Source organism: Podarcis filfolensis, assembly GCF_964270895.1.
Source record: "Podarcis filfolensis genome assembly, chromosome: 14".
NCBI classification, from domain to species: Eukaryota; Metazoa; Chordata; class Lepidosauria; order Squamata; family Lacertidae; genus Podarcis; species Podarcis filfolensis.
The window spans coordinates 43437628-43463106 of record NC_139616.1 but is presented as its reverse complement, the minus strand read 5'-3'; the positions used below and the strand labels follow the sequence as shown (position 1 = coordinate 43463106).

At 46.5% G+C, this 25479-nt stretch overlaps 1 protein-coding gene and 2 long non-coding RNA genes across 3 annotated transcripts in view; 2 read left to right on the top strand and 1 right to left on the bottom strand.

The window, feature by feature from the left end:
• The window catches only part of LOC310749292, a 33804-nt gene extending 14262 nt beyond the window's left edge, over window positions 1–19542 (top strand). The window contains exon 2 of the long non-coding RNA XR_014541533.1: window positions 18853–19542. This is a non-coding gene — a long non-coding RNA (uncharacterized lncRNA). The remainder of the gene's footprint in view (window positions 1–18852) is intronic.
• On the top strand, window positions 6288–7641 carry LOC310749314. Its single transcript, XR_014541561.1, has 2 exons — window positions 6288–6902; window positions 7510–7641. It is a non-coding gene; the product is annotated as an uncharacterized lncRNA (long non-coding RNA).
• The window catches only part of PARN (poly(A)-specific ribonuclease), a 51892-nt gene continuing 38078 nt past the window's right edge, over window positions 11666–25479 (bottom strand). The window contains exons 22-24 of the mRNA XM_083585757.1: window positions 19586–19778; window positions 16373–16557; window positions 11666–12630 (exon numbers count right to left, since the gene is read on the bottom strand). Coding sequence (XP_083441883.1) covers window positions 12578–12630; window positions 16373–16557; window positions 19586–19778 — 431 coding nt within the window. The 3' untranslated portion in view covers window positions 11666–12577. The remainder of the gene's footprint in view (window positions 12631–16372; window positions 16558–19585; window positions 19779–25479) is intronic.

The window sequence follows — 25479 nt, the reverse complement described above, 5'->3', positions numbered from 1 at the left end:
CTTTCCCCGTGAAATGCATGTTCTTTGTACTTTTGTCCGTTTACTGTATTTATTTTCCCTGATTTGAACTATAAAATGGTGATTTTCTTGAGTCAAAAAATAAAAAATAAACAAATAAATAAATAAATAAATAAATAAATACCGTATTTTTCGCTCTATAAAGACGCACCAGACCAGTTTTTGGAGGAGGAAAACAAGGAAAAAAAAATTCTGAATCTCAGAAGCCAGAACAGCAAGAGGGATCGCTGCACAGTGAAAGCAGCAATCCCTCTTGCTGTTCTGGCTTCTGTGATAGCTGTGCAGCCTGCATTCGCTCCATAAGAAGCACACACATTTCCCCTTACTTTTTAGAAGGGAAAAAGTGAGTCTTATAGAGCAAAAAATACAGTATATATATATATATATATATATATATATATATATATATATCCATTGGAAAGCTCAGAAGGAAGCTGGCAGCCTGTAGATTGTGACAGGGCAACTGAATGGCCCTGAAGACATCTGGGGAGGTAGAAGACAGTCTTATCTCCCTCACTCTAGACTTGAGGACTGGGAGATGCGTCAGGCCATAATGATTAATGGCCTTCAGTAGGTTGGTTCCCTCTGGAGAGGGGAACTGATCCCAGCTGGAAGGAGCAGGAGAGTTTAATCCTCCCAGACTTTCCTCTTCCCTTTCCCCTACAAACCCGTTCCAGAATTCCTCAGCTCGGGTTGGTTTGCTCAGCATTCCTGCCTCACATCTTTGGCACCCCATCAGTGTGTGATTAATACTCTGGAAGGTGCAGCAATTTCCTGAATATCCAGTGAAGGGCTGAAAAGAATCTCTTTAAAAAAATGTGTTCTTTCTTCTTCTTTTTTTTTTTTTTTAAAATCTAGATGAAAGCGCCAGTGACTTGTGTTTTCATCTTCTTTCTCACAGCTCGGTGATTCATCCCTTTGGAATAAATACCCTGAACATCGCCAGCTTATGTTAGAATCTGAGCAGGATTCTGACCGCTTGCCAGAGCAACCAGTTGCCGGTGGCTCCTTTTGCTGTGATCAGTGCTTAAATCAACCATGTGCTGTATCTGCTGATTGCTACAAGAACTCATAAAGACATCAGAAGCATAGCTGTCAACGTTTCCCTTTTTTAAAGGGGAATTCCCTTATTCCGAATAGGATTCCTCGCAAGAAAAGGGGAAAGTTGAGAGCTATGATCAGAAGAGTCCTGCTGGATCAGGCCAGGGTCCATCCAGTTTCCTGTTCTTTCGGTGTCCAACCAGACTCTGCCTGTGAGAAACTCACAAACAGGACCTGAACACAGGAGCCATCTCCCCTCCTGAGATTTCCAGAAACTGGTATATGGGAGCAATACTGACTCCAACCGTGGAGACAGAGCAGAGCCATCATGGTTAATAGCCACGGATAACCCTCTCCTCTGTGCATTTGTCTAATAATCCTCTTTTAATCCACTCTATGCTGCCGTGGTCAGACCACACCTGGAACGCTGCATCCAGTTCTGGGTACCACAATTTAAGAAGGATGTTGACAAGCCAGAAGAGCATCATATCATACATACTGTTAGAATTCCTGCTCCGTGATTGCAGTCATGGGATTGTTGTCTTTCACACGACGGTGCATGTTTTGGCTCCACAAAGTGGGAAGTGACGGAGACAGGATGTTTGTGTTACTATGAAGTGGGACTATTGTCCTTTGTTCTTTTTCTCTTTGCTGTCTGATGCTAGAGAGAGAGGGAGCCATGTTGCAGTGCTCCGTGTGTGTTTATATGTAAATAAAGTAGATTAGCCAAAATGCTGAGTTTCTGAGGTCTGTTACGCAAGCTGCAAAGACTCTGCGGATCCCTAAGTGTGCCGACATCTGATGGCATCGGTCGCTGTGATGTTCGGGCTGAATAAAGATTTTGAAGCTCCCGAACGATCGACCAGGAGGGAGAGAACATGCCAGTTGGGCATGTGTCTCTGCCAGAGTCCTACTCGAGTGTAGGACGAGCTCCTAACAACATCACAGGAGGAGGCGGTCGACAACAGAAATCCTGTCTGCTAGGATACCTGACAATGGCCAGTGATTGCTTTACTTAGGCAGCCCGGCCATTCTTTTGCGATGGTAAATATGACACTGGGGAGGCTTTCCTATTTCCTTCCTCCGTGCAGAGAAACATTTGAGGTCAATTTGGGAGAGTCAAAATAGTTTCAGGATTGCTCTTCTGTACTATTTCATACACGTGGTTTATATACTTGTGTACAGTGGTAACTCGGGTTACATACACTTCAGGTTACATACGCTTCAGGTTACAGACTCCGCTAACCCAGAAATAGTGCTCCAGGTTAAGAACTTTGCTTCAGGATAAGAACAGAAATTGGGCTCCGGCGGCGCGGCGGCAGCAGGGGGCCCCATTAGCTAAAGTGGTGCTTCAGGTTAAGAACAGTTCCAGGTTAAGAACGGACCTCCGGAACAAATTAAGTACTTAACCCGAGGTACCACTGTACTTACATATGTGTTTGCCTTGTAAATTTATCAATATTTAACTTATATATTTGAGACCCTAAAGTCGTATAACACACCCAAATTGGTCGCCATCACTGCCCCCTGTGGGGGTCAGTTCCATAGTTTAAGTATGCACTGCATGAAGAAATACTTTTTTCTTTCCCCAGTCGTCCAACATTCAGCATCGGCACTGGACGTGTTATGAGAGAGGGAGGAAGATTTTTGTCTGTCTGCTTTTTCTGGAACGCTGCCCTTGCTCTCCTGGCCCAGTCAGGAGAGAGAGAAGTCCATCCTCTTTGGAAGGAATGGGGATGCAGGTCAGAGAGAACAGCCTGCTTCTCTGGAGTATACTGCGGGGATGAATGAAGCCCTGAATTTTCTCACATGGTTTAACTGTCGCCCAGAGGACTTGGCTTGCTGCGAGTGGTGGCGATTCCATCAGTGTTGGTGGGATCTGGTGGGGTGAAAGGCAAGGAGGCCAAATGGGAGGTGGAGACGAAGCAGGATGCTGAATTAGATGGGCCCTTGTTCTGATCCAGCCAGCTCTTCTGATGTTCCTGGGAGCCTAAGGTGCAGTTGTGCATTAGCCCAATACAAAAGCAATAGCACTGGAGGGGGGAGCTTGCTTCTGTGATAAGAATTTTAAGGTCTTAGATATATAATAAATGTTCATAAATGTACCAACCAAGCACGTACATAGATCGGCACATGACACAGGAAGACCGACCTGTGACTGTTTTTGATTACCAAACTGACCAAATGATTTCTCTGCAAGGTCAAAGGAAAATGGAAAAGCCTCCCCATTGTCTTTTCCTTCACAAATCCTGGCTTAAGGGTATGTCTCTGTTTGAATAGGGTGAGCCTGTGACCTGGCTCAGGAACTAAATATTTATCATTACAAAAGACTGGCCAGGCTCCCCAGGGTATCCAATCAAGTGAGCATTAACAGGTAACCTGTCAGAGGAGATAAACAACACACTCAGATTTCTGCTGTAGACCGCCTTTTCTGTGATGTATGTATGATGTATGGAGGGGTGGTCTTCAGCTCCAGGGCAGGGAATTTAAAATTTCTATATAAGGGCTTGCACACCATTGTTCTGGGTTCCTCCCCCCCTCCTGCGTGTGGTGAGTGAGGACCCTGTTGCAACAGATCAATAAAGATCAGGCTTACTAGCTGCTTTGCTTCTCAATATTCTCTGGTTGGCCTGTTACTTTCTCCTACCAATAGGGAACCTATGTAAGGACTCTATATGGGCTCTTGGATACCCCATAAGTGGAAAAGGGCAGATTTTTGTTTACATCACTTCACAAAAGTGGCAGCCGCGCGCACTGTTTCCCGCAGCGGCGTGTGTTGTGACCCAGCCGTGAAGGAAACTGAGCATAGTCTGAAATGCCAAATGCTCGGGGAAGGTCCTGTGGAATGCAGGCATTGTCTAAATGCCTGGCGCATTCATCTTTGCTGCTGTTTGGCGCATTCAGGAACACCCTGCCCTGGGAGTTTCTGGGTGATGACACCCTCGGGGAAAAGCAGGTAGATGGCGAGCAAACGCTCCAAGCGCTCTTGATCTTTGAAACCCTTTAGGAAGCAAACACAGGACAACAGCCCAAGCGGTCTGGGAGCCTTGCCATAGCCGAGAGCTGCCAGAGATTGAGCTGAGTTGACTGTGGGCCAAAATACCTGATGCGTTTTGCTCCGAACCTGACGGCAGGCCTGGGCATACCAGGCTGGGAATAAACGCCATCGAACAAGCCGGGACTTTCTTTGTAGTGAGTACCGTATGAATGAGTTTATTATTTCGGTCCCAGGCCAGTTCCAGCTCACATACAATATCAAGGAAGTCATAAAACACGATAGGGATACATTTGAATTTGCAATTAGGTGTAACAGGGACAAAACAGATAAAGCAACAGTTAAAAAATATATAAATTAAAACTTAGTCACTAAAATATAACCTAAAATTATCATTTAAGGCCTTAATCATTATGATAGCGCAGCTTGTTCCCTAAGTTTTATGGCAATCGCATAGAATTTGGCTACCCTTCACGTGATCTCAGGATCCTGGTCCTCTACCAGGGATTTTAGACATTGAAGTTCGGATTCATTTGGAGATTTTTGCATAGCAGGGGTAATAAATACTGAGCTTATATCCCCGTAGAAACGGCAGTGTAACAAGGCTCCAGAGACAGTTTCTACCTCCATCTACCTCCATTCTTTGTAGTAAATACTGTATTGGCCTGAATATAAGCTGCACCCACAAATAAGCCACACCTTTAAAATTCTAGGGGGGGGGAGACTACCCAAAAAGTTACAATTGCTAAAATTGCAAATTGCTATTCAGTTGCTACAATTCCGCAGGGACTCACACCTTTAAATGGGAAATGTATAAGAAAATCCCACGGGTACCAGAGAGGACCCGCAAGTGGGTTAAACAGTCTTAAGCTCGCAAATCGGCAATAAAACTCTTTAAAGGTCCGTTTTACTGCATATTTCAGCAGCGACATCATAAAAGCCAATTTTTGTAAGGTCACGAATTTAAGTTGCACTTTAACTTTTCATGGTCGGAATTTGGGGAAATAGTGCGGCTTATATTCAGGCCAATACGGTAATGTGTACAGCAGGGCTGAGGAAGCGTTCCCAGCCTGAAGGCTGCATTGCCTAGTGGGCAGTCTACTGGGGGCATAATGTCCCTGGTTTGCGGAGATAGAGGTTAAAGTGGCAGAGCGATGGCTGTGACCCTGACCCAGGGCTGGATTTAGGTCTGATGAGGCCCTAAGCTACTGAAAGTAATGGGGCCCTTTATATGTCCAGGTGTCCTTTGTCAACAACAAATGTTTTTTGTGTTGAATATATGCTATATGGTAATTTATGGACCTAATCTAAAGCCATTTGCATGGTTTGTCATGCAACCAGTCCGTGCAGAATGTAGGCACCCTATATATAGAAAAGAGCAAACCAGGGATATTTTAGGGAGCAGGCTAGCCGGCAGGGCCCATGACTTGCATCATAGGAGCCTACACAACACAAAACACTGTTGCTGTATGTAGGTTTTATTTTATTTGCTTTTTATCTTCTATTTTGGAAATGTACATCAAGTTTTTTCCCCTTTAAATTTTTTGGGGGCCTCCAAGGGAGAGGGGCCCTAAGCTATAGCTTGTTTAGCTTATATGTAAATCTGGCACTGCCCTTATCTTGGCACGGGAATCTGCACTGAAGCCATGCAAAACTTTGAAGGGGTGGGGGTGGCAGGGAATTCAATTCTGTTATGGTTTAAAGAGGTGCCATCCTTTGAAAGTCACACAAGTTCTGCAGTGCAGCTCTACAGCCAGAGAATGTTTACAAGGATGCAAATATTTTGGGGAAAGTGTAAATAGACATGCATGCGTCAGTGCAAATAGCATTTGCATTAGGAGAAACTGCTTGTGTCTTTTTTTGTTGCGCTGTAGTGCAAAGCTGCCCCCGACGGCAGTGAAACAGAAATGCTGGGGGGAGCATTGCAGAAGAAGCAATAAAGCCTAGAAGATGCATGGACAGCCCAGAATAAATTTACCATTAAAGGTAAAGGGACCCCTGACCATTAGGTCCAGTCGTGGCCAACTCTGGATTTGTGGTGCTCATCTCGCTTTATTGACCAAGGGAGCCGGCGTACAGCTTCCTGGTCATGTGGTCAGCATGACTAAGCCGCTTCTGGCCAACCAGAGCAGCGCACATAAACGCCGTTTACCTTCCTGCCGGAGCGGTACCTATTTATCTACTTGCACTTTGTGCTTTTGAACTGCTAGGTTGGCAGGAGCAGGGACAACAGGAGCTCACTCCATCGCAGGGATTCAAACCGCCGATCTTCTGATCAGCAAGTCCTAGGCTCTGTGGTTTAACCCACAGCGCCACCCGCGTCCCAAAATTTACCATTAATGCACTATTATTGCATCTTTGACATGTTGCAGGACACATGCACACACCAGTCTTGAGTAGGTAGGGCTGGGTGAGAACTGGTTTTCAATATTGTGATATATCACCAGCTAAATATCCTGATATACCGATATATCATGATGTCTGAAATAAGGATGGAGCTATGTAGAGACAGCAGTTGGCTTAACGGTTTTCCCCCATTCTGGTTTTTGCATAGCACACACATGCAAACATATCATGAGTTGGGATATATCGCCAGGTCAAAAATTTTGAAACCGATATCACGCTGTGGACTTCAAACTGGTTTGGGACGATTTAACATTATATCGCCCAGCCCTAGTCTGGAGGGACCTTCGGACTTGTTGATCAGCCTTGCCCACCATCTAGGGTAGGCATAGGCAAACTCAGCCCTGCAGATGTTTTTGGGACTACAATTCCCATCATCCCTGACCACTGGTCCTGTTAGCTTGGGATCATGGGAGTTGTAGTCCCAAAACATCTGGAGGGCCGAGTTTGCCCATGCCTGATCTAGGGAGTCCAAGGTCGTGTTCTTCAACCGTGTGCACCCACATCTTGGTGAACCCCAGCTCCCATCCATCCCAGCGAGGCCAACAGAGATGGCTGATGGGAGTTGGAGTCCGGTGACTTCTGGAGGCTGCCTTGCTCCCATTTTAGCAGCTGCATTTTATAGTGGCTACATAGCACAAATAACAAGGCAGACTTCAGACTTTGCTTTGGCTGGCTTTCCCGAGCCTCCCTCTCTCCCCCACTCCCATTTCATTCACCGCTAATGGCATTGTTGAAAAGGGAAATATTTTCACCCTAATCAGCAGTAAACAAGAGTGATAAGGAACTGGTGCACACTGAGGATTTGGGCACAGTTTGGAAGGGCCCAGCGGCCTTGCTTGTTTGCCTCTAAACTTTGCACCGCACCGCTTCAGTTCCACATTCGCATCCCTGGCGCAGCTTAGAAGCATAGGATACTATTCTATTAAATGATAATACTAAAATAAAATGATAGCAGTAACAATATTAATTACATTCATATCCCAGCCGCCTTCCCAACGGAGCCCAGGGTAGTAAACACACGTGATAAGACAGGCCATCTTTCTGGATAGCTCAGTCTATGCCTGTTCTGAATCCACTTGGAGGACTCGGGCCCTGCTTGTGGGCTTCCCTAGGGGGCAATCTTGTTGGCCACTGTTAAGAACAGGATGAGGCCCCCCTGTTTGGCCTGATCCAGCAGGCTCTTCTCACGTTCTTCCAAAAATAAAATAAAATAAATGCCATCTGCTCCAGCTTGTTCTGCATCTTGCCTGGCTTCAGCATCGCCCGATCATCTTCTAATTAACTGTCCTGTTCTGTTTAGCACTCGTAATTACTAACGTAAATTAGCTCCTCCGCTCTGCGGAATGCGGGCGGCGGCGGATAAACGCTTCCAATTTGGGCCGCTGCTTAATAAACCATTCTTGCCGCGTGCCAAGTGGTTGCCTTGAGCATGGGCTGGATCTGTGCACATGCAATACCTAAAAGATAAGTATTGGCAGCAGTTTGACTTGGTCGAGAGATGGATGCCAGCGGTGTCCTCAGGCTCCACCCCTGGCCTTGACTGTCTTCTTTACCTCTTCTGGTTGTGGAAGACTGGCAGGGAGGGAAGCTGGTTGCCGCAGAAGGGGGAGACCCATTGACTTCTTTAGCAGCCTGCCTAATCTCTGCCTCTTGGCCCTGCTCCTCTCCAGCCTCCGCTTCTGCCTCGGATTCTGGACTGCTCTCTGCCACAGGCTCTCCCCGCTCACTGAGTCCTGTTACTCCTTCAACTTCTGGCATCTCGCTCTTCCCACTGGAGAGCCAGTGTGGTGTAGTGGTTAGGAGCGGTAGTCTCGTAATCTGGGGAACCGGGTTCGCTTCCCCGCTCCTCTGCATGCAGCTGCTGGGTGACCTTGGGCCAGTCACACTTCTCTGAAGTCTCTCAGCCCCACTCACCTCACAGAGTGTTTGTTGTGGGGGAGGAAGGGAAAGGAGAATGTTAGCCGCTTTGAGACTCCTTAAAGGGAGTGAAAGGCAGGATATCAAATCCAAACTCTTCTTCTTCTTCCCAGGGTTTCTCTCTCTTCTCCCTCTGACCACTCACTGTCATCCCACTCCCAGTCCCTGGGCTCTGAGCCTTCTTAGGGCAGTGGGTTCTCAATCTGTGGGTCCCCAGATGTTGTTGGACTACAACTCCCATCATCCCTGAGCTCTGGCCTTGCTAGCTAGGGCTGATGGGAGTTGTAGTTCAACAACATCTGGGGACCCACAGGTTGAGAAAGGTTGCCTTAGGGGTTCCTCAGCTGCTTCCTCCCACTGTTCCTCTGTATCCAACCAGTCTATGCCAGCCCCTGGCCTGGAAAAAGATTCCCAACATTGCCATGATGTACTTGATGTCTAGGGACACAGGTGGCGCTGTGGGTTAAACTACAGAGCCTAGGACTTGCCGATCAGAAGGTCGGTGGTTCGAATCCCCGCGACGGGGTGAGCTCCCGTTGCTCGGTCCCTGCTTCTGCCAACCTAGCAGTTTGAAAGCATGTCAAAGTGCAAGTAGATAAATAGGTACCGCTCCGGCGGGAAGGTAAACGGCGTTTCCGTGCGCTGCTCTGGTTTCGCCAGAAGCGGCTTAGTCATGCTGGCCACATGACCCGGAAGCTGTATGCTGGCTCCTTCGGCCAGTAAAGTGAGATGAGCGCTGCAACCCCAGAGTCAGTCACGACTGGACCTAATGGTCAGGGGTCCCTTTACCTTTTTTTAACTTGATGTCTGGCTGTTCTGGTGGGCTCCAAAAGCCCCCTAACTCCTTGCAGTACTTTTGGGCTGTGCGGCCGGACTCTTTATTTTTTTTAGGGTATGGAAAACTGCTTCCCGGTTGCCCAAGTGCCTGGGGCAACACTGCAGCTGGAGAGCAATGCTTCTGTTTTGGGTTGTGTGCGCAGGGAACGGAACGCCACTTTTGATTCTAGCCTGGAGCCAGAGCCGTCGGCCTACACAAGGACACTTCTGTCTTTGCTTAAACAAAACCGCCTTTGCAGCAAGGAGCCGCGCAGTTTGCGGTGGGATCCTCTACAGCCAAAACATCTGCTCATCTGGCAGACGTCGAGAGCCGGCCGAGGCCAGAAGCTTTGTAGAAAAAATATGCAAGCAAATTCCATATTTATTCTCTCGCTGCCCAGGGGCGGGGAGAGCAGGGGAGCCAAGCAGTTTGCCTTTGTTACGGCTCACGAAGAGAGCGCAGTGTTCGGCGGCAGTAAGCAAGGATTTCCTGAAAACCACGCCAAAGGCCACAAGCGATGACCCGCTGTTTGTCTTATTATTGCGCTGTTGTGTCTCTTAGTCCTTCCAGTTGTGTCTGCGTTGAGGAAAGAGATTCCACCGAAACATTAGGAAGACCTTCAACAGATTACGATACCGTCAACAGATAAATGGGATGGATTAAAATTCAAGCCGTAAGCTGCCATTGGTAACATATGAACCTACTTCAGTGGTATTTGGAATGAGTCTCCACAGACTGTATTGTTATTGACAATCGTGTATTAGGATAAGAATATACACATCTGTATAAATGGAGGGTAATAGAACAGTATTCTTTTTTTTCTTCATTCTCACTTCCCCCCTTGCTCGTATCTTTTTATAAATGCAATCCTCATAATAAAATATTATTAATAAACAGATGACCCTGGAGACACCCCCCTTCCAACTCTACAATTCTACGACAAGTAGCAGCTGTCCAGGGGTTCAGGAAGGAGCTTCTCAATCCTACCTGGAGACAGATTGAACGTGGAACCTCTGCTGCTGAACTTTGCTCCTTTCCCAGCTTGCTGGGTGCAAAAGGGTTGCAAGATGGATCTGGTCATTGCATGGCAGCAAAAGTAAAGTAAAGTAAAATAAAATAAAATAAAAGGTAAAGGACCCCTGGACAGTTAAGTCCAGTCAAAGGTGACTATTGAGAAACCAAGGCCCCGACTTTGAACAGTCCCCCCAAACGATCCTGGGAGCTGTTAAGGGTGCTGAGATTCTTAGGAGAGCCCTCTTCATCTCCCAGAGCTACGTTTTCCATGGTGGTTTTAACAAATCAGCCCTTATTCCCAGGGAACTCTGGGAACCGTAGCTCTCCTGACAACTCTTAGCACCTTAAAACTACAGTGCCCAGGATTCTCTGGTGAGAAATCATGGTGGTTTGAAGTGGTATGACGCTGCTTTAAGCATGTAAAGGACCCCTGGACGGTCAAATTCAGTCAAAGGCGATTATGGGGTTGCGGCGCTCAACTTGCTTTCAGGCCGAGGGAGCTGGTGCTTGTCCGCAGACAACTTTCCAGGTCATGTGGCCAGCAGGACTAAACCGCTTCTTGTGCAACGGGACACTGTGATGGAAACCAGAGCGCACAGAAACGCTGTTTAGCTTCCCGCCGCAGTGGTACTTATTTATCTATTTGCACTGGCGTGCTTTTGAACTGCTAGGTTGGCAGGAGCTGGGACAGAGCAACGGGAGCTCACCCCGTCATGGGGAGTCAAACTACCAACCTTCTGATCGGCAAGCACAAGAGGCTCGATGGCAGCATGTCTTGGAAGAGCGGGGAGATCGCACCTAATGCCTTTCTGGATGCTGCCAGATTCCAGCTCCCAGCAGCCCAGCCCATCACCATGGAGTCCAGTAACAGTTGGTGGGCTCCATGTTGTAGACTGTGGAGAGGCGTAAGTTCAGGGCTGGGGACATTTGGCCCTTCATTGGCTATGATTGCCCATCATCCCATTGGCCATGTTGGTTGGGGCTGATGGGAGTTGGGAGTTCCCCAGCCTTCTGCTAAGTCACTCCAGCTGGCTCAGACCCCTCCCAAGTGGCCATGAATAGTGTGAGCCTACCTCGCAGAGCTCTTTCTCAAACCCATGATTTGAGCAAGGCGAATGGGTGATAGAAAAGATTCAGCACAGTCTTCATCTGAGGTTGCTCTCATTGATCAACAAGCAACTGGAACTCTCTCGCCTTTTTTTTTTTTTTAAATCTGGCTGGGAAAACCTGTTCCCTCCTCTACAGCTTGTGATGCAATCCTTATAAGGTGGGGGAACAAGAACATTGTGGTTTTTTGTAAACCTGCAGAATGTATTTTGCATAGTTAAGTTTTTACTTCTAGCTTCAGTACATTGTATTTTTATTTTATTGCTATGGCTAGTGGCTGATGCAAATAAAAGGTTCTTCTGATTCTGATTCAAAATTGTTTTTAAAAAGCACACACAGAGAGACCCAAGTCCTAAGAAAAAAAAATCTTTAATTTTCACTTTATGGAAATACATTCCCCGCCCCCCATATTCTCATTTCCATGATACAAAAATGTTAAATATCAAACCAAGTTTATGAAATCTACCAAAGCAGATCTTTTGTTTTGTATTTTAAACTAAGGCTGGTTAATGTCGCAGGTTTCCATTTGTACAACCCACAAATTTAAGGGAAAAAGGGAGCCGGAAAAGGATAACCCCCCCTCCCACCTCTATATAACACTCAAATACTTCCCGAACGAAAGGTGAGGTTGAGGAAAATAGTGCCCCCCCCAAAAAAAAGACAAGACAAAGGATGTTAATTTAAGGGGCTGCGGGAGGAGAAGGGGGGGTGGGGGTGGGGTGCAGATCCTAGCAAGAGAGGAATGAAAGGGAGTCAAGTGGCTGAAAGCATTTTGTTACTGGCCAAGTAGCAACAACAGGTGAAAATCTGGACTAAAGACAACTTGCGTATAAACCGCCCCCCGCCACCCCCGATGGAGCAGCGGAGCAAAGTTACAACACACACAGGTTCTTCTTTTTGCGGATTTCACAGGGTACATGCCGTTTAAAGGTGATCAATACCAAACACTCAGTCTTCTAACATTTACGACGAGCAAAAAGTAAGATTTCAGGTTAAGCAACAAAACCGACGTGTTACACGCACACATGTACGAAGGTGGGGCAGTGGCGGCAGCGATGATTGTTCCGTAGGGGATTTTTTAATTAAAAAAAATTAAACTGATTGCTGAGAGACATCCTGCTTTTTATTTGTGTATATTATATAAACGCCCGTGCCCCCCCCCCACTTCGTTTTAAAATAAAGGGCAGCCCGGCCGAGGTGCGAGGGGCCACAGATTCGTCCGAACTGGGAGTCTGCTTCGCGCTGGTGTCGTAAGCCGGATGCTACCACGTGTCTGGAACGTCAAAAAGCCGGGTGGGCGGGGCCTGGAGGTCTTCTGGAGGAAAGCACATGACGCAGTGGTTATGGAGAGCATCCTAACAGCTGGGATAGCCCAGCTGGCAAGAGCACGAGGTTCTTAATCTCATGGTTGTCAAGTTTGAATCCTGAGTTGGGCAAAAGATTCCTGTATTGCAGGGAGATGGACTAGATCAGCCTTTCACAACCTGTGGGTCCCCAGATGTTGTTGAACTACAACTCCCATCACCCCTAGCTAGCAGAAGAAGAAGAAGAGAAGAGTTTGGATTTGATATCCCGCTTTATCACTACCCGAAGGAGTCTCAAAGCGGCTCACAACCTCCTTTCCCTTCCTCCCCCACAACAAACACTCTGTGAGGTGAGTGGGGCTGAGAGACTTCGAGAAGTGTGACTGGCCCAAGGTCACCCAGCAGCTGCATGTGGAGGAGCGGGGAATCGAACCCGGTTCACCAGATTACGAGTCTACCACTCTTAACCACTACACCACGCTGACTCAGGGATGATGGGAGTTGTAGTCCAACAACATCTGGGGACCCACAGGTTGAGAACCGCTGGACTAGATGATCCTTGTGGTCCCTTCCAACGACAATTCTATGGTCTCATGTGTCAAAGCGAAAGAGCAGACTCTGCTCATGCCTGTGCAGGGATCCAGAGTAAGGACCAAGGCCAGGGAGCTCATGAACCGTCAGAAGACTCTGTCAAGTCTTCGCGTTATAAGATAATAAGTGGCACCTTGGTTTTCGAACATAATCCATTCCGGAAGACCGTTTGACTTCTGAAACGTTTGAAAACCAAGGTGCGGTTTGCAAATTTAACTGAGAAAATTGAGAAAAACTCAGGGGAAGCCGTTCGAAAATGGAAGCATTTACTTTTGGGTTTATGGCGTCCGGGTTCCGAAATGTTTGTCAACGGAGACGTTTGAAAACCGAAGTGCCACTGTATTTGTTTTAGTGCTTACATTGCAAATTGCTTTGGCAGCCTTGGCAAGCAGGTGATATATAGACCCAATCAATCAATATTTAAATAAGTAAATAAATGAATAAAGCTGGGTCTCAAACAACGTAATTTGGAAGGGTGTCGGGGCCTCATTTAGCCGAAAAGCGGCACAGAAATAAACTTTTAACGTGAGGTTACGGACCAAGGTTGGCTTTGGCTGTCATGGCCGCTGCCCTTTGTGTGTAAAAACGAGTCTTATAGTCAAGGGCGACTTGGGGCATGCAGGGCAGCTATGCAGAGCTTCCATAACTAAAAGCAGCCTTTCCAAACCTGCTGCCCTGGTATTTTGGGCTACAACTCCCAGCAAATGGCTGAGTGGGACTGGTAGAGCAGAAGACAGGGAGGCCAACAGCAGGTGGCGCTAGAGCCAACAATAGGCAGAACCACCAAATCCTAGTTTTGTCTCCATCGTCCTCCCTGCAGAGTCCTACAGGAGGCAACACTAAGACTAAGGAGGAGGAGGGTGGTTGTAAGTAATAAGAAGGCAGGCTTGGCTTCGCCAGTTTGACACGCCTGGAGGGAAGGAAAACACACCAGTGCTGGAACTGCTTCTCAGCCTGCGACAGCATTCAAGAACTTAGTACGTGGGGATGACTGCTCAAATAACTGAGGAGCTGTAGTTTCAAGCACTAATACAACCACTTGGTCATTAGCGTTTTTAAAGCGGTGTACGCAAAAATAAACCACACGGAGAATAAAACTGTAAAAACTCATCATAAAACAGTAATTCCAAACACTACCTGGAGTAAGGAAGTCAATGTCATGTGCCTGAAGCTCAGAGCCCATCTAATCCCGGTCAGGCAAGGGTCACTATGGTGAATGCATGGCTTCTAGTCAATCTGAGCTGCACATCTGAGCCATGGGGGACGACCAACAGAGACTGTCCCAATATCTTAGTGACCAGGCAGGGATATAAGGGATCAGCTGGCTCCAACTTGCTAAGGGCCTTGTCAACAAATACAGGAACCTGAACCTGGCCTGGTAATATCTGGGCACCAAGCTTGTAAACTCCTGGGTTATGTGCTGGCAATATCCTGTCCCCATCAATAGTCTCGCTCCAGCATTTTGTAGCAGCTGGAGCTTCTGGATGTGGTACAACGGTAGCCTTACATGGAGCAGAGTGCAATAATCGAGACGTTTACAAGCCCTTCGGGACAAAGAGGCCTGCTATTCAGTCACATGTGGACAGCTTGAAATCTCCCATTTAGTTGTAGTTTGCTTGTGCATAATGAGAAGCACAAAGGTGTCCTAGGTGACTGCTGGAGATGTGGAGAAAAATCAGGCACTTTCTACCATATGTGGTGGCAATGCAAGAAAACTGAGGTGTTTTGGGAGGGCATCCATTTAGAATTGCAAAAACTGTTAAAAATCTTTTTCAATAAAAGACCAGAAGCTTACCTTCTGGGAATTACGGATTTGAACTTCCCTAAAAATATAAAGGACATCTTTTTATATGCTACAGTGGCAGCAAGAGTCCTAACTGCTGCAATTTGGAAATCTGATAAACTTCCATCTATGCAGAAATGGATTCAAAGATTGACTGACTATGAGGAACTAGACAAGTTTGTTTGAAAAAATAAAGAACAAACCAGAACAGGTATTTGTATCTAAATGGAAAGTCTTTCAAATATATTTGAAAAAGAATTATAGTAGCTTAAATTCTGTCGCAGCATTTGATTAACTTCAGTAGTAGCTTCAAGAATGATGTGAGATCTATGACAAATTAAGATGCAGTTAAAAAAAAGAGAGAGAAGCAGTGTGGCAGTGCTAAGTTGTGAGCAGAAGTGCTGGAGGGCTGACACAAGATACCAGCATCACTGCTCAAAAAATCATAGAATCAGAGAGCTGGAAGGGACCATGAGGGTCATTTAGTCCAACCCCCTGCAATGCAGGAATCTTTCGCCCAACCTGGGGCTCGAGCCCACGACCCTCGTGCTCTATCAACTGAGCTACCCAGCTGCCACAAATCGAACCCTTGCCAAGTAGAATCCTGCCGTACCCTAACCCTGTTTTGTGTTAACTAACACTGGCCTAGTCTGACACTAGAATTAAGTAAAGGTAACTTGTGTCTTTACTTTAACAATAAAGTTGGACCATAAAAGAAGGCTGATTGCTGAAGAATTGATGCTTTTGAATTATGGTGCTGGAGGAGACTCTTGAGAGTCCCATGGACTGCAAGAAGATCAAACGTATCCATTCTTAAGGAAATCAGCCCTGAGCGCTCACTGGAAGGACAGATCCTGAAGCTGAGGCTCCAATACTTTGGCCACCTCATGAGAAGAGAAGACTCCCTGGAAAAGACCCCGATGTTGGGGAAGATGGAGGGCACAAGGAGAAGGGGACGACAGAGGGCGAGATGGTTGGACAGTGTTCTCGAAGCTACCAGCATGAGTTTGACCAAAGTGTGGGAGGCAGTGGAAGACAGGAGTGCCAGGCGTGCTCTGGTCCATGGGGTCACGAAGAGTCGGACACAACTAAATGACTAAACAACAACAAACTTGTGCCTTTGCTAAATTACTGATGCTGGCTTATTGTAGTGGCCGGCCACAAATGCAGAGCTGTCAAATGCTGCAACAGACTAAGAAGCAGCTCTAGCACCAGTGTTTTTTTTCCCCCCCCACCCCCCATCCAGCCTTACCAAACCGGCAGAGCCAAACTCACCCCACAAACACCACCCACTAAACCTAAATCCATGCAGAGCTCAATCAAGCTCTCTGTGGCACCAGACTTGCTGATTTATCAACACACCTACGTATTCCACCTACCTGCTGAGGCATGTTCCCTTTTGGCTTTCTTGAACTTCTTGGCTTTTTTCTTCCCCTCTTCCAAGGGCTCCGCAAAGGCGTCTGGGGCATCCTCCTGCATTTCGCTCTCTTCCACGTCGTCACAGCCACTCTCCTCTTGAATGGGGCTCATGCTTCTCTTCCCCACAGTGCTGGTAGCTGAAAAACTGGGGAGGGAAAGAGAGAAAAGAGGACATTCTCAGGTTCTCATGCAGAAGTTTGTTTTTGCTGCTTCCTCCCCCAACACCCAAATCCCTTTTCCTTCTGTTTTGTTTCTTTATATATAAATTTTATTAAATTTTCTGTTTTACCATTTAAAATACTCATTTTACATCCTTAAAATATCAACGACTTACTTCCCTTCTTCTCTTTCCGTGGTGCATTTTACATACCATAAATCCTTGCATATTTTACAAAAACTATACCATTCAGTATTCCATTTTATCAAAACTTATTTACACTGTTGAATTTATCTTAATGCTGCCAGCGTTTTCAGCTATACACAATCACCATATTTTTCGCTCTATAAGACGCACCAGACCACAAGACGCACCTAGTTTTTGGAGGAGGAAAACAAGAAAAAAAATATTCTGAATCTCAGAAGCCAGAACAGCAAGAGGGATCTCTGCGCAGTGAAAGCAGCAATCCCTGTTGCTGTTCTGGCTTCTGGGATAGCTGCGCAGCCTGCATTCGCTCCATAAGACGCACACACATTTCCCCTTACTTTTTAGGAGGGGAAAGAGTCTTATAGAGCAAAAAATATGGTATTTCCTATATATTCAATAGATGTTTTCCAGTCTTCTTTAAACGTATGTTTAAATCTGTAGCACGGCTCCTTATATTTTCCAATGATTTCAGTTTGGGTTCCCCCCCTGTAAAGTACAGCAATTACCTTTTAGGTGCCCACTGTCTACCCATATTAATTCTCTTAAGTGTAATAGCCTTGACAGGAGATAGCTGTTTTCCTTTCCAGCAGATTTTTATATTTCTCCCTAAATCCCTTTTCCTTACGTGTCATGTAAGGACATATTTCTAAGCCTTTCAGCTGAAGAATGGGATGAAAATGTTTAAAATAAAATCAGTGATTCTTGCACAGAATTACCAATTGAACAAGATGGGATGAATTCAATGCACTGGCTTTGAGGGGTTTTTTCTCCCTACAGTCAAGCTTTGTGCAATAAATAACATAGGAGAATGTTCACATGACCTTTGTTCCAAAACAGCCATGCTGGTTGCTGGTTCATTCACAGGCTGAGTTCAAGGTGCTCACATTAAGTGTTTAAAGCCTTATATGGCTCAGGTCTCAGATATCTGAAAGGTTGCATCCTTCCCTACAGACCGTCTCGGGTATCAAGACTGGCAGAGGGGGATCTCTTGGGAGTTCCGACACCCCTGGAATTTTGGGAGGTGGCGGCTCAGGATAGAACATTCCTGTGTGGGAACCCCTAATCGGCAGAAACCCCGCCCCTGCAGAGGTGTTTCGAGCCTTTTCATTGGACAGCTTCCACTGAGTGCTGAAGACACACCCCTTTATCCTTACAGCTATACAGTGTTACCTCGGGTTAAGAACTTACCGTATTTTTTGCTCTATAAGACTCACTTTTTCCCTCCTAAAAAGTAAGGGGAAATGTGTGTGCGTCTTATGGAGCGAATGCAGGCTGTGCAGCGATCCCTCTTGCTGTTCTGGCTTCTGAGATTCAGAATAATTTTTTTCTTGTTTTCCTCCTCCAAAAACTAGGTGCGTCTTGTGGTCTGGTGCGTCTTATAGAGCGAAAAATACGGTAATTCGTTCCGGAGGTCTGTTCTTAACCTGAAACTGTTCTTAACCTGAAGCACCACTTTAGCTAATGGGGCCTCCCACTGCCACTGCACAATTTCTGTTCTCATCCTGAAGCAAAGTTCTTAACCCGAGGTAATATTTCTGGGTTAGCGGAGTCTGTAACCTGAAGTGTATGTAACCTGAAGAGTATGTAACCCGAGGTACCACTGTAATAAATAATAATAATAATAATAATAATAATAATAATAATAATAATAATAAATTTCTACCCCGCCCATCTGGCTGGGCTTCCCCAGCCACTCTGGGCAGCTTTCAACAGAACATTAAAAACAGAATAAAACTTCAAACATTAAAAACTTCCCTAAACAGGGCTGCCTTCAGATGTCTTCTAAAAGTCAGATAGTTGTTTATTTCCTTGACATCTGATGGGAGGGCACCACCACCGAGAAGGCCCTCTGCCTGGTTCCCTGTAACCTCACTTCTCACAGGGAGGGAACCGCCAGAAGGCCCTCAGCGCTGAACATCAGCTTAGGCATTTTGCTTCGGGGAACCCGCCTCTCTTGTTCCACATGAAACGGTTTGACCCGTTTTATAACTGCAACGGCTGTATCTGTTTTTATAACATTGTTGTAATCTGCCCTGGGACCTTATCGTAGAATGGATCATCTAACTGCAACCGCAGGAGAATCTCAACTAAAGAGCCCATGACAGATGGCCATCCAATCTCTGCTCAAAATCCTCCAAGGAAGGAGGAGAGCTCGCCACCTCCGGAGGGAATCAAACAGCTCTTACTGCCAGAAAGCTCTCCCTGCTGCTTAGTCGGAATCTCCTTTCTTGTAACTTGAAAGCCACAGGTTCAAGTCCTATCCTCCATGCCAAAGGGCGGGTGTGAATCTTACAAATGGGAATACCTGGGTATCTTCGAAATGCATGGAAAAGTGATTCACTCTCACCTGTCTTTTAAAGGCGCAGGCAGTGAAAAAAGTGCCTCTTGATGATTGAAGAATGGAGGATGAAGTTAATGGACTATGCAGAACTAGATAAACTAACAGGAAAGATTCGAAACCGGCGCAACCAGAAATTCACGGAAGACTGGAGTAAATTTACGGATTATTTAAAAAGTATTTGTGAAGATGAGACGACGTTTGTGGGTTTGCAAGAAGTTTTCTGAGGAGTATTATTGGAAGTATTGCAAAAATGGATAAGAGGAAGGATGATTTGTTAAGAGATGTAAAGGCAATATAAACTTAAGAAATGCATAAGAAGTGGTTAAAATGGTGGATCATCAGAGGTGCTGATGGAAGTCGAAAAAGATTGTATAAGTGATAAGTTTTGTGGTACATTTTATAATTTATATGTTAAAATCAACAAATATATATATATATATATATATATAAGAAAAAAGTGCCTCTCACCTGTTCGGGTTGTAGTACCGATTTTGAAGCACGTACGGAGCGGCCTGTGTTTTCAGCCGCTTTCCCTCCATCTCCTTCCAACCATCTTCCGTCCATTTCCTCTTGCCCTGCCTCTTCTCCTCATGCTTCTTCTCCACGTATTCTGCGTAGGTCTGGATTCTGTAGCTTTCGGCGTACTTGCTGGTGTTCACGGCTGCAGGATGCAACGGGACAGCTAGTTAACACCGAAGCAAACTGGAGCCAGGAGAAATCTCTGTTCGCCAGCCACCTTCTATTTACAGCCGTACCTTGGAAGTCGAACGGAATCCATTCTGGAAGTCCGTTCGACTTCCAAAACATTCGAAAACCAAATCGTGGCTTCTGATTGGCTGCAGGAAGCTCCAGCAGCCAATCAGAAGCCATGAAAGCCTCGTCGGACATTCGGGGCCCCCAAAAAGTTTGCAAACCGGAACAATCACTTCCGGGTTTGCAGCGTTTGAGAGCCAAAACATCCAAGTTCCAGGGCGTTCAACAACCAAGGTACGACTGTATTTAGATTGTTTCTATACCATTTTACAGGCGTTGGGGGTGGGGTGGGGCAAAGGAGGAAATCTCTTAAGGGGTTTACAGCACCTCTGGAAACATTAGAAAGGCAACACTGCAGAATATCTGACTACAGAGGCCTCTTCTTCCCAATATAAGCACCGAAAGAAGGAAGTTGAGGTCGGAACAGGACATTGCAAAGGCGCATCAATAATAAACACCGTATTTTTCGCTCTATAAGACGCACCAGACCACAAGACGCACCTAGTTTTTGGAGGAGGAAAACAAGAAAAAAAATGTTTTGAATCTCAGAAGCCATAACAGCAAGAGGAATCGCTGCACAGTGAAAGCAGCAATCCCTCTTGCTGTTCTGGCTTCTGTGATAGCTGTGCAGCCTGCATTCGCTCCATAAGACGCACACACATTTCCCCTTCCTTTTTAGGAGGGAAAAAGTGAGTCTTATAAAGAACAAAATACAGTAAATCCAGCATTCAAAGAAGCAAAATGAGCAGCAAAACAAAGCAGCCTTTTAAAAGCCGGAAGCATTACGAAGTAAAAAAATCAGGTACAAAAATGCCACATTAGAGCAGGGATGGGAAATCTCAGGATCTGGGGCCAAATGCATCCCTCCAGGGTGCTGGGAACTGTAGCTCAGTGAGGGTGTCTCCTAACAACCCCCCCAGCATTCCATAACCAACCCTGGATCGCCCATCGCTGTTTCTAGCACTGAGGTCTGTCAGGCTGAAAGGTCTTATTTAAGCAAATTTACTTTTCCTTAAGTACCAAAAGACAGGAGTGCCTGGCGTGCTCTGGTCCATGGGGTCACGAAGAGTCGGACACGACTAAACAACAACAACAAGAAGTATCAAAAAGTACTGCAAATTGTGCTATATGGTCTACTGCAGAGCTTTCCAAACTGTGTGTCGCGACACATTAGTGTTTCGGCTAAAGTGTGTAGTTGTGTGAACACTCCCTGCAGACTTCCCAGGTCTGGAAGGGGGTTAGTTTAACCTGGCTAGCAAAACTGAATTACCGTGTCACGAAATGGTGCAAAACTGAATTACTGTGTCACGAAATGATGTGTGTGTAAAAAGTGCGTCGCCAACATGAAAAGTTTGGAAAGCTCTGGTTTATTCAGTTCTGCTCAGACGGAACAACCCCCAGCCCTGTAGCCTAAAGACGATGAGTCTTTTTCTCAATCTTCAGAGAGCGTTTGTGAGAAACACCCTCTGAACCCACACCCTTTAAAAATATTTCTTTGTAGCCAACCTTTTCCTTGATTTTCCTCCAGGTCTTGTGCAACCCAATGTATTACCTGGAAACAGAGTTGCCCTCATCTATTCCTGCGTTTTGAATCTTTGGCTAATGACGACACATTTTCAGTTTGCACACAGTTTTCCACCCCTTTCCACAATAAATCTATGATTTCTTAACAGCTGTGCTAATGTCTTAAGACTTATACCACATCCCACGCCGTATGATTAAAGTACATTTATTCCACTTTGAAGATTCATGGCTTCTTCTTCTCCCCCGGCCCAGAATCCTGGGAACTGCCATCTATTACTATATTTATATTTTCGTTGTTATAACATCTGAGGATCACAGGATAGCTTACGATAGAAAAACAAAAATATGTAACATAATAACAAACAAAAACAATACCCCCCATTTAAAATCCCTATAAATACAGTGGTGCCCCGCAAGACGAATGCCTCGCAAGACGGAAAACTCGCTAGACGAAAGGGTTTTCCGTTTTTTGAGCTGCTTCGCAAGACGAATTTCCCTATGGGCTTGCTTCGCAAGACGAAAACGTCTTGCAAGTTTGTTTCCTTTTTCTTAACACCGTTAATACAGTTGTGACTTGACTTCGAGGAGCAACTCATAGAACGCAGTGTACATAGTAGCCTTTTTTGAGGTTTTTAAAGACTTTGGTGATTTTTGAAGCTTTTCCAAAACTTCTTTTGCAGCCATTTGGTAAGTTAAGCTTTTAAAACTTTTTTGGGGGGTTTTGGATTTTGGGTTGGGGTGTTTGGAATTCAAGGACTTGGTGTTGGGGAGGGGTTTGCAAGAATCTGGAAGCTTGTGTGTTTTTTTCCTGCATTTTTATGATTTTCTGTGACCATTGGGCCACTCTGCTGTTTTTTTAAAAAAATTCTGGATTTGAATTTCTGTGTGCTGGGTGGCTGGGGGAACAGTTGGGGAGGGGTTTGCAAGAATCTGGAAGCTTGTGGTTTTTTTTCTGCATTTTTATGATTTTCTGTGACCACTGGGCCACTCTGCTGTTTTTTAAAAAAAATTCTGGGTTTGAATTTTGAAATGCTCTTTACAGAATGTGTGACTTTAAAGAGCACTTAATAAACTCTTGTTGTACCAAATTTGGCTTTGTTTGGACTTTTTTTGACCATAGGAACGCATTAATTGATTTTCAATGCATTCCTATGGGATTTCGTGCTTCGCAAGACGAAAATTTGCTAGACGAAAAAATTTGTGGAACGAATTAATTTTGTCTTGCGAGGCACCACTGTATTTGGCACGGGGGAGCTGCGACTCTTTAAAGTGGAATCTGAGTGCTTTAGAATTATTGAACTGTAGAGTTGTGAGGGACCCCAGGGATCATCCAGTCCACCCCCTGCAGTGCAAGCAAATAAAACATTGCTTATTCTTCATCCACTGCTATGCTGACTGGCTCCAGATCTGGAGAAACCTGCCCTTGGCAGAACACGGTTGAAGTGGGAATCTAAGGCCTACTTTGAATCACGCTGGATGAACACAAGAGCCTGGGAGACCGAAGCCGGCAGCTCCCTCCATTTCTTCCCTAGGGGTGGGAGGAGACCAGCAGCACCTCCTGTCCACGAAAAGGTGGCTGCAGAAGAGGCCTGGAGGCGGCAGATCTAGGCTCCAAGGAGTGCGCTGCAGCTGCCGCCACCACCGTGGCAGAAATAGCGGGTGATGCGCTCCTTGGATCTGTTGCCCCATGGATCCTGCTGCCCGAAGTGGTCATCTCACCTTGCCTCATGGGTGGGCCGGCCCTGGCGGATGCGACCCTAATATTCTGAGGACTGGCTGTGCCGACTGGGGCTCCACTCCCCACTCCTGATTTGACCTGTGTGTGTGTGTCCAAATTTTTAAAATTCTAGTAACCTTTTGGCTAGCAACTTCCTCCCTCCCTAGGTTAGCAGGAGGTTTGAGGGAACAAGTTGGGACGCATTTTCCAAAGCTTCTGGCAAAATAGACAGGAAAAACACAACTCATCAATGTTTTGCTTCTGTTTTGTGTGTGTGTGTGGGGGGGGGGCTTTTCCTTACAGACTGGTGGCGGTTCCTTCTTTTGCCTTGCTGGTTTCTTGCAACATCCCAAAGAAGGAGAAAACCTTTCTGTGGGTGTTCCCTCTCTCACGCACGCACACATGTGCTCCCGGAGGTTTCGCCCTCGCAATCCTGCAGCTTCCCTTCAAGTCCCAGCAACTTTGCAAACCTGCTGCCTTTCATCTCCCTGCCAAGCTCGGGCGCAAAGCCAGCCACCTCTCATTGGTGAGTCAGCAAAACCCCTTGGCTGCCAGCTGGTGTCCCTTGGCTGTTTTCAGTCCGACTGCTTAGAGGAAAGTGTTGCACGGCTGTCCCGTCCCCCCTGCCCCCCCCAAAGTGTTGTAGGTGGATGAGCTGTTGCTGGAGAGTCACTTCCATGCGCCAAGATGTTCAGCTCCATGCAGCCAACGCTTAAGAGCTGTATCCAACACTAGGCCTACTCAAGAGCAGGCCCACTGAAATGAATGGGCCTGACGGTCTTCCTATTCATAAATTTCAACAGCGTTGGAGACAACCTGCACTCTCAGTCGTTCAAAAGGAGCAACCACCAAACTACCAAACTGAATTTTAGAAGGGATAAATGTAAGGTTTTTCACTTGGGCAAGGAAAACCACCTGCACATGTGGAAATGATCTAGGGGTCTTGGTGGACCACAAGCTTAATGTGAGCTAACCGTGTGATGCAGTAGTGCCCCCCCAAAAAAAGCATGAATGCTAGTCTAGGCTGCATCATCATCATCATCATCATCATCATCATCATCATCATCATCATCATATTTCTACCCCGCCCATCTGGCTGGGTTTCCCCAGCCACTCTGGGTGGATCCCAACAGATATTAATAATGATGATAATACAAAAGTGATAAAACATTAAACATTAAAAACTTCCCTAAACAGGGCTACCTTCAGATGTCTAAAAGTCAGATAGTGGTTTGATTTCCTTGACATCTGATGGGAGGGCGTTCCACAGGGTGGGTGCCACTACTGAGAAGGCCCTCTGCCTGGTTCCCTGTACAACCTCACTTCTCGCAGAGAGGGAACCGCCGGAAGGCCCTCTGAGCTAGACCTCAGCGTCTGGGCTGAATGATGGGGGTGGAGACGCTCCTTCAGGTATACTGGGCCGAGGCTGTTTAGGGCTTTAAAGGTTAGCACCTTTAAATTGAATTGTGCTCAGAAACGTACTGGGAGCCAATGTAGATCTTTCAGGCCTGGTGTTTCAGAAGCATAGTGTCCAGATCAAGGGAAATCATAGTGCTGCTCAATTCTGCCTTGGGTCTGACCACACCTGGAGTGCTGTGTCCAGTTCTGGGTGCCAAAATTGTAAGAAGGATATTGACAATCTGGAACAAGTGCAGAAGAGGGTGACCTCAAGCGTCCTTCCACAAGCCCAGCGCCTTGTTTACCTGGCTTTTGGAAAGCAGTGCAAGGGCAGCGGGGGGGGGGTGTCACATCAAATGTTGCCATGGGCCACCAAAAAAGGGCCTTAGGCCATGGGACCACCCTGATCTAGGTTTTCATACAGGGGTCTCTCTCCCAGCCCTGCCTGGAAGTGTTCAGGAGACCTTTTGTCTGTGAAATACGTATTTTCCGCTGTATAGGACGCACTTTCCCCCCTCCAAAAATGAAGGGGAAACGTGTGTGCATCCTATGGAGCGAATGCAGGCTCCTTGGCTTCAGCGATAGCAACGCGAAGCCTCTGAAGCGCAGAGGGAGAGCTCCCCCCGCGCTCCGGAGGCTTCGCGTTGCTTTCGTTGAAGCCGCCTGAAGCCTTCGGAGCGCAGCAGGAGTTCCCGCTGCGCTCCGAAGGCTTGCGGATGGCTGCCTGAAGCCTGGAGAGCGAGAGGGGTCAGTGCACACCGATCCCTCTTGCTCTCCAGGCTTTGCTTCGCTGGAGAGGCGCTGCACAGTTTTCCCTCTCTGCGCAGCGCCCCTTCAGCGAAGCGGGAGGAGAAATCAAAGGGGCTCCGTTTCTCCTGCCACTTCGCTGAAGGGGCGCTGAGCAGAGAGGGGGAGAATTTTTTTTCCTGTTCTCCCCCTCCTATGGTCCAGTGCGCCTTATGGTCCGGTG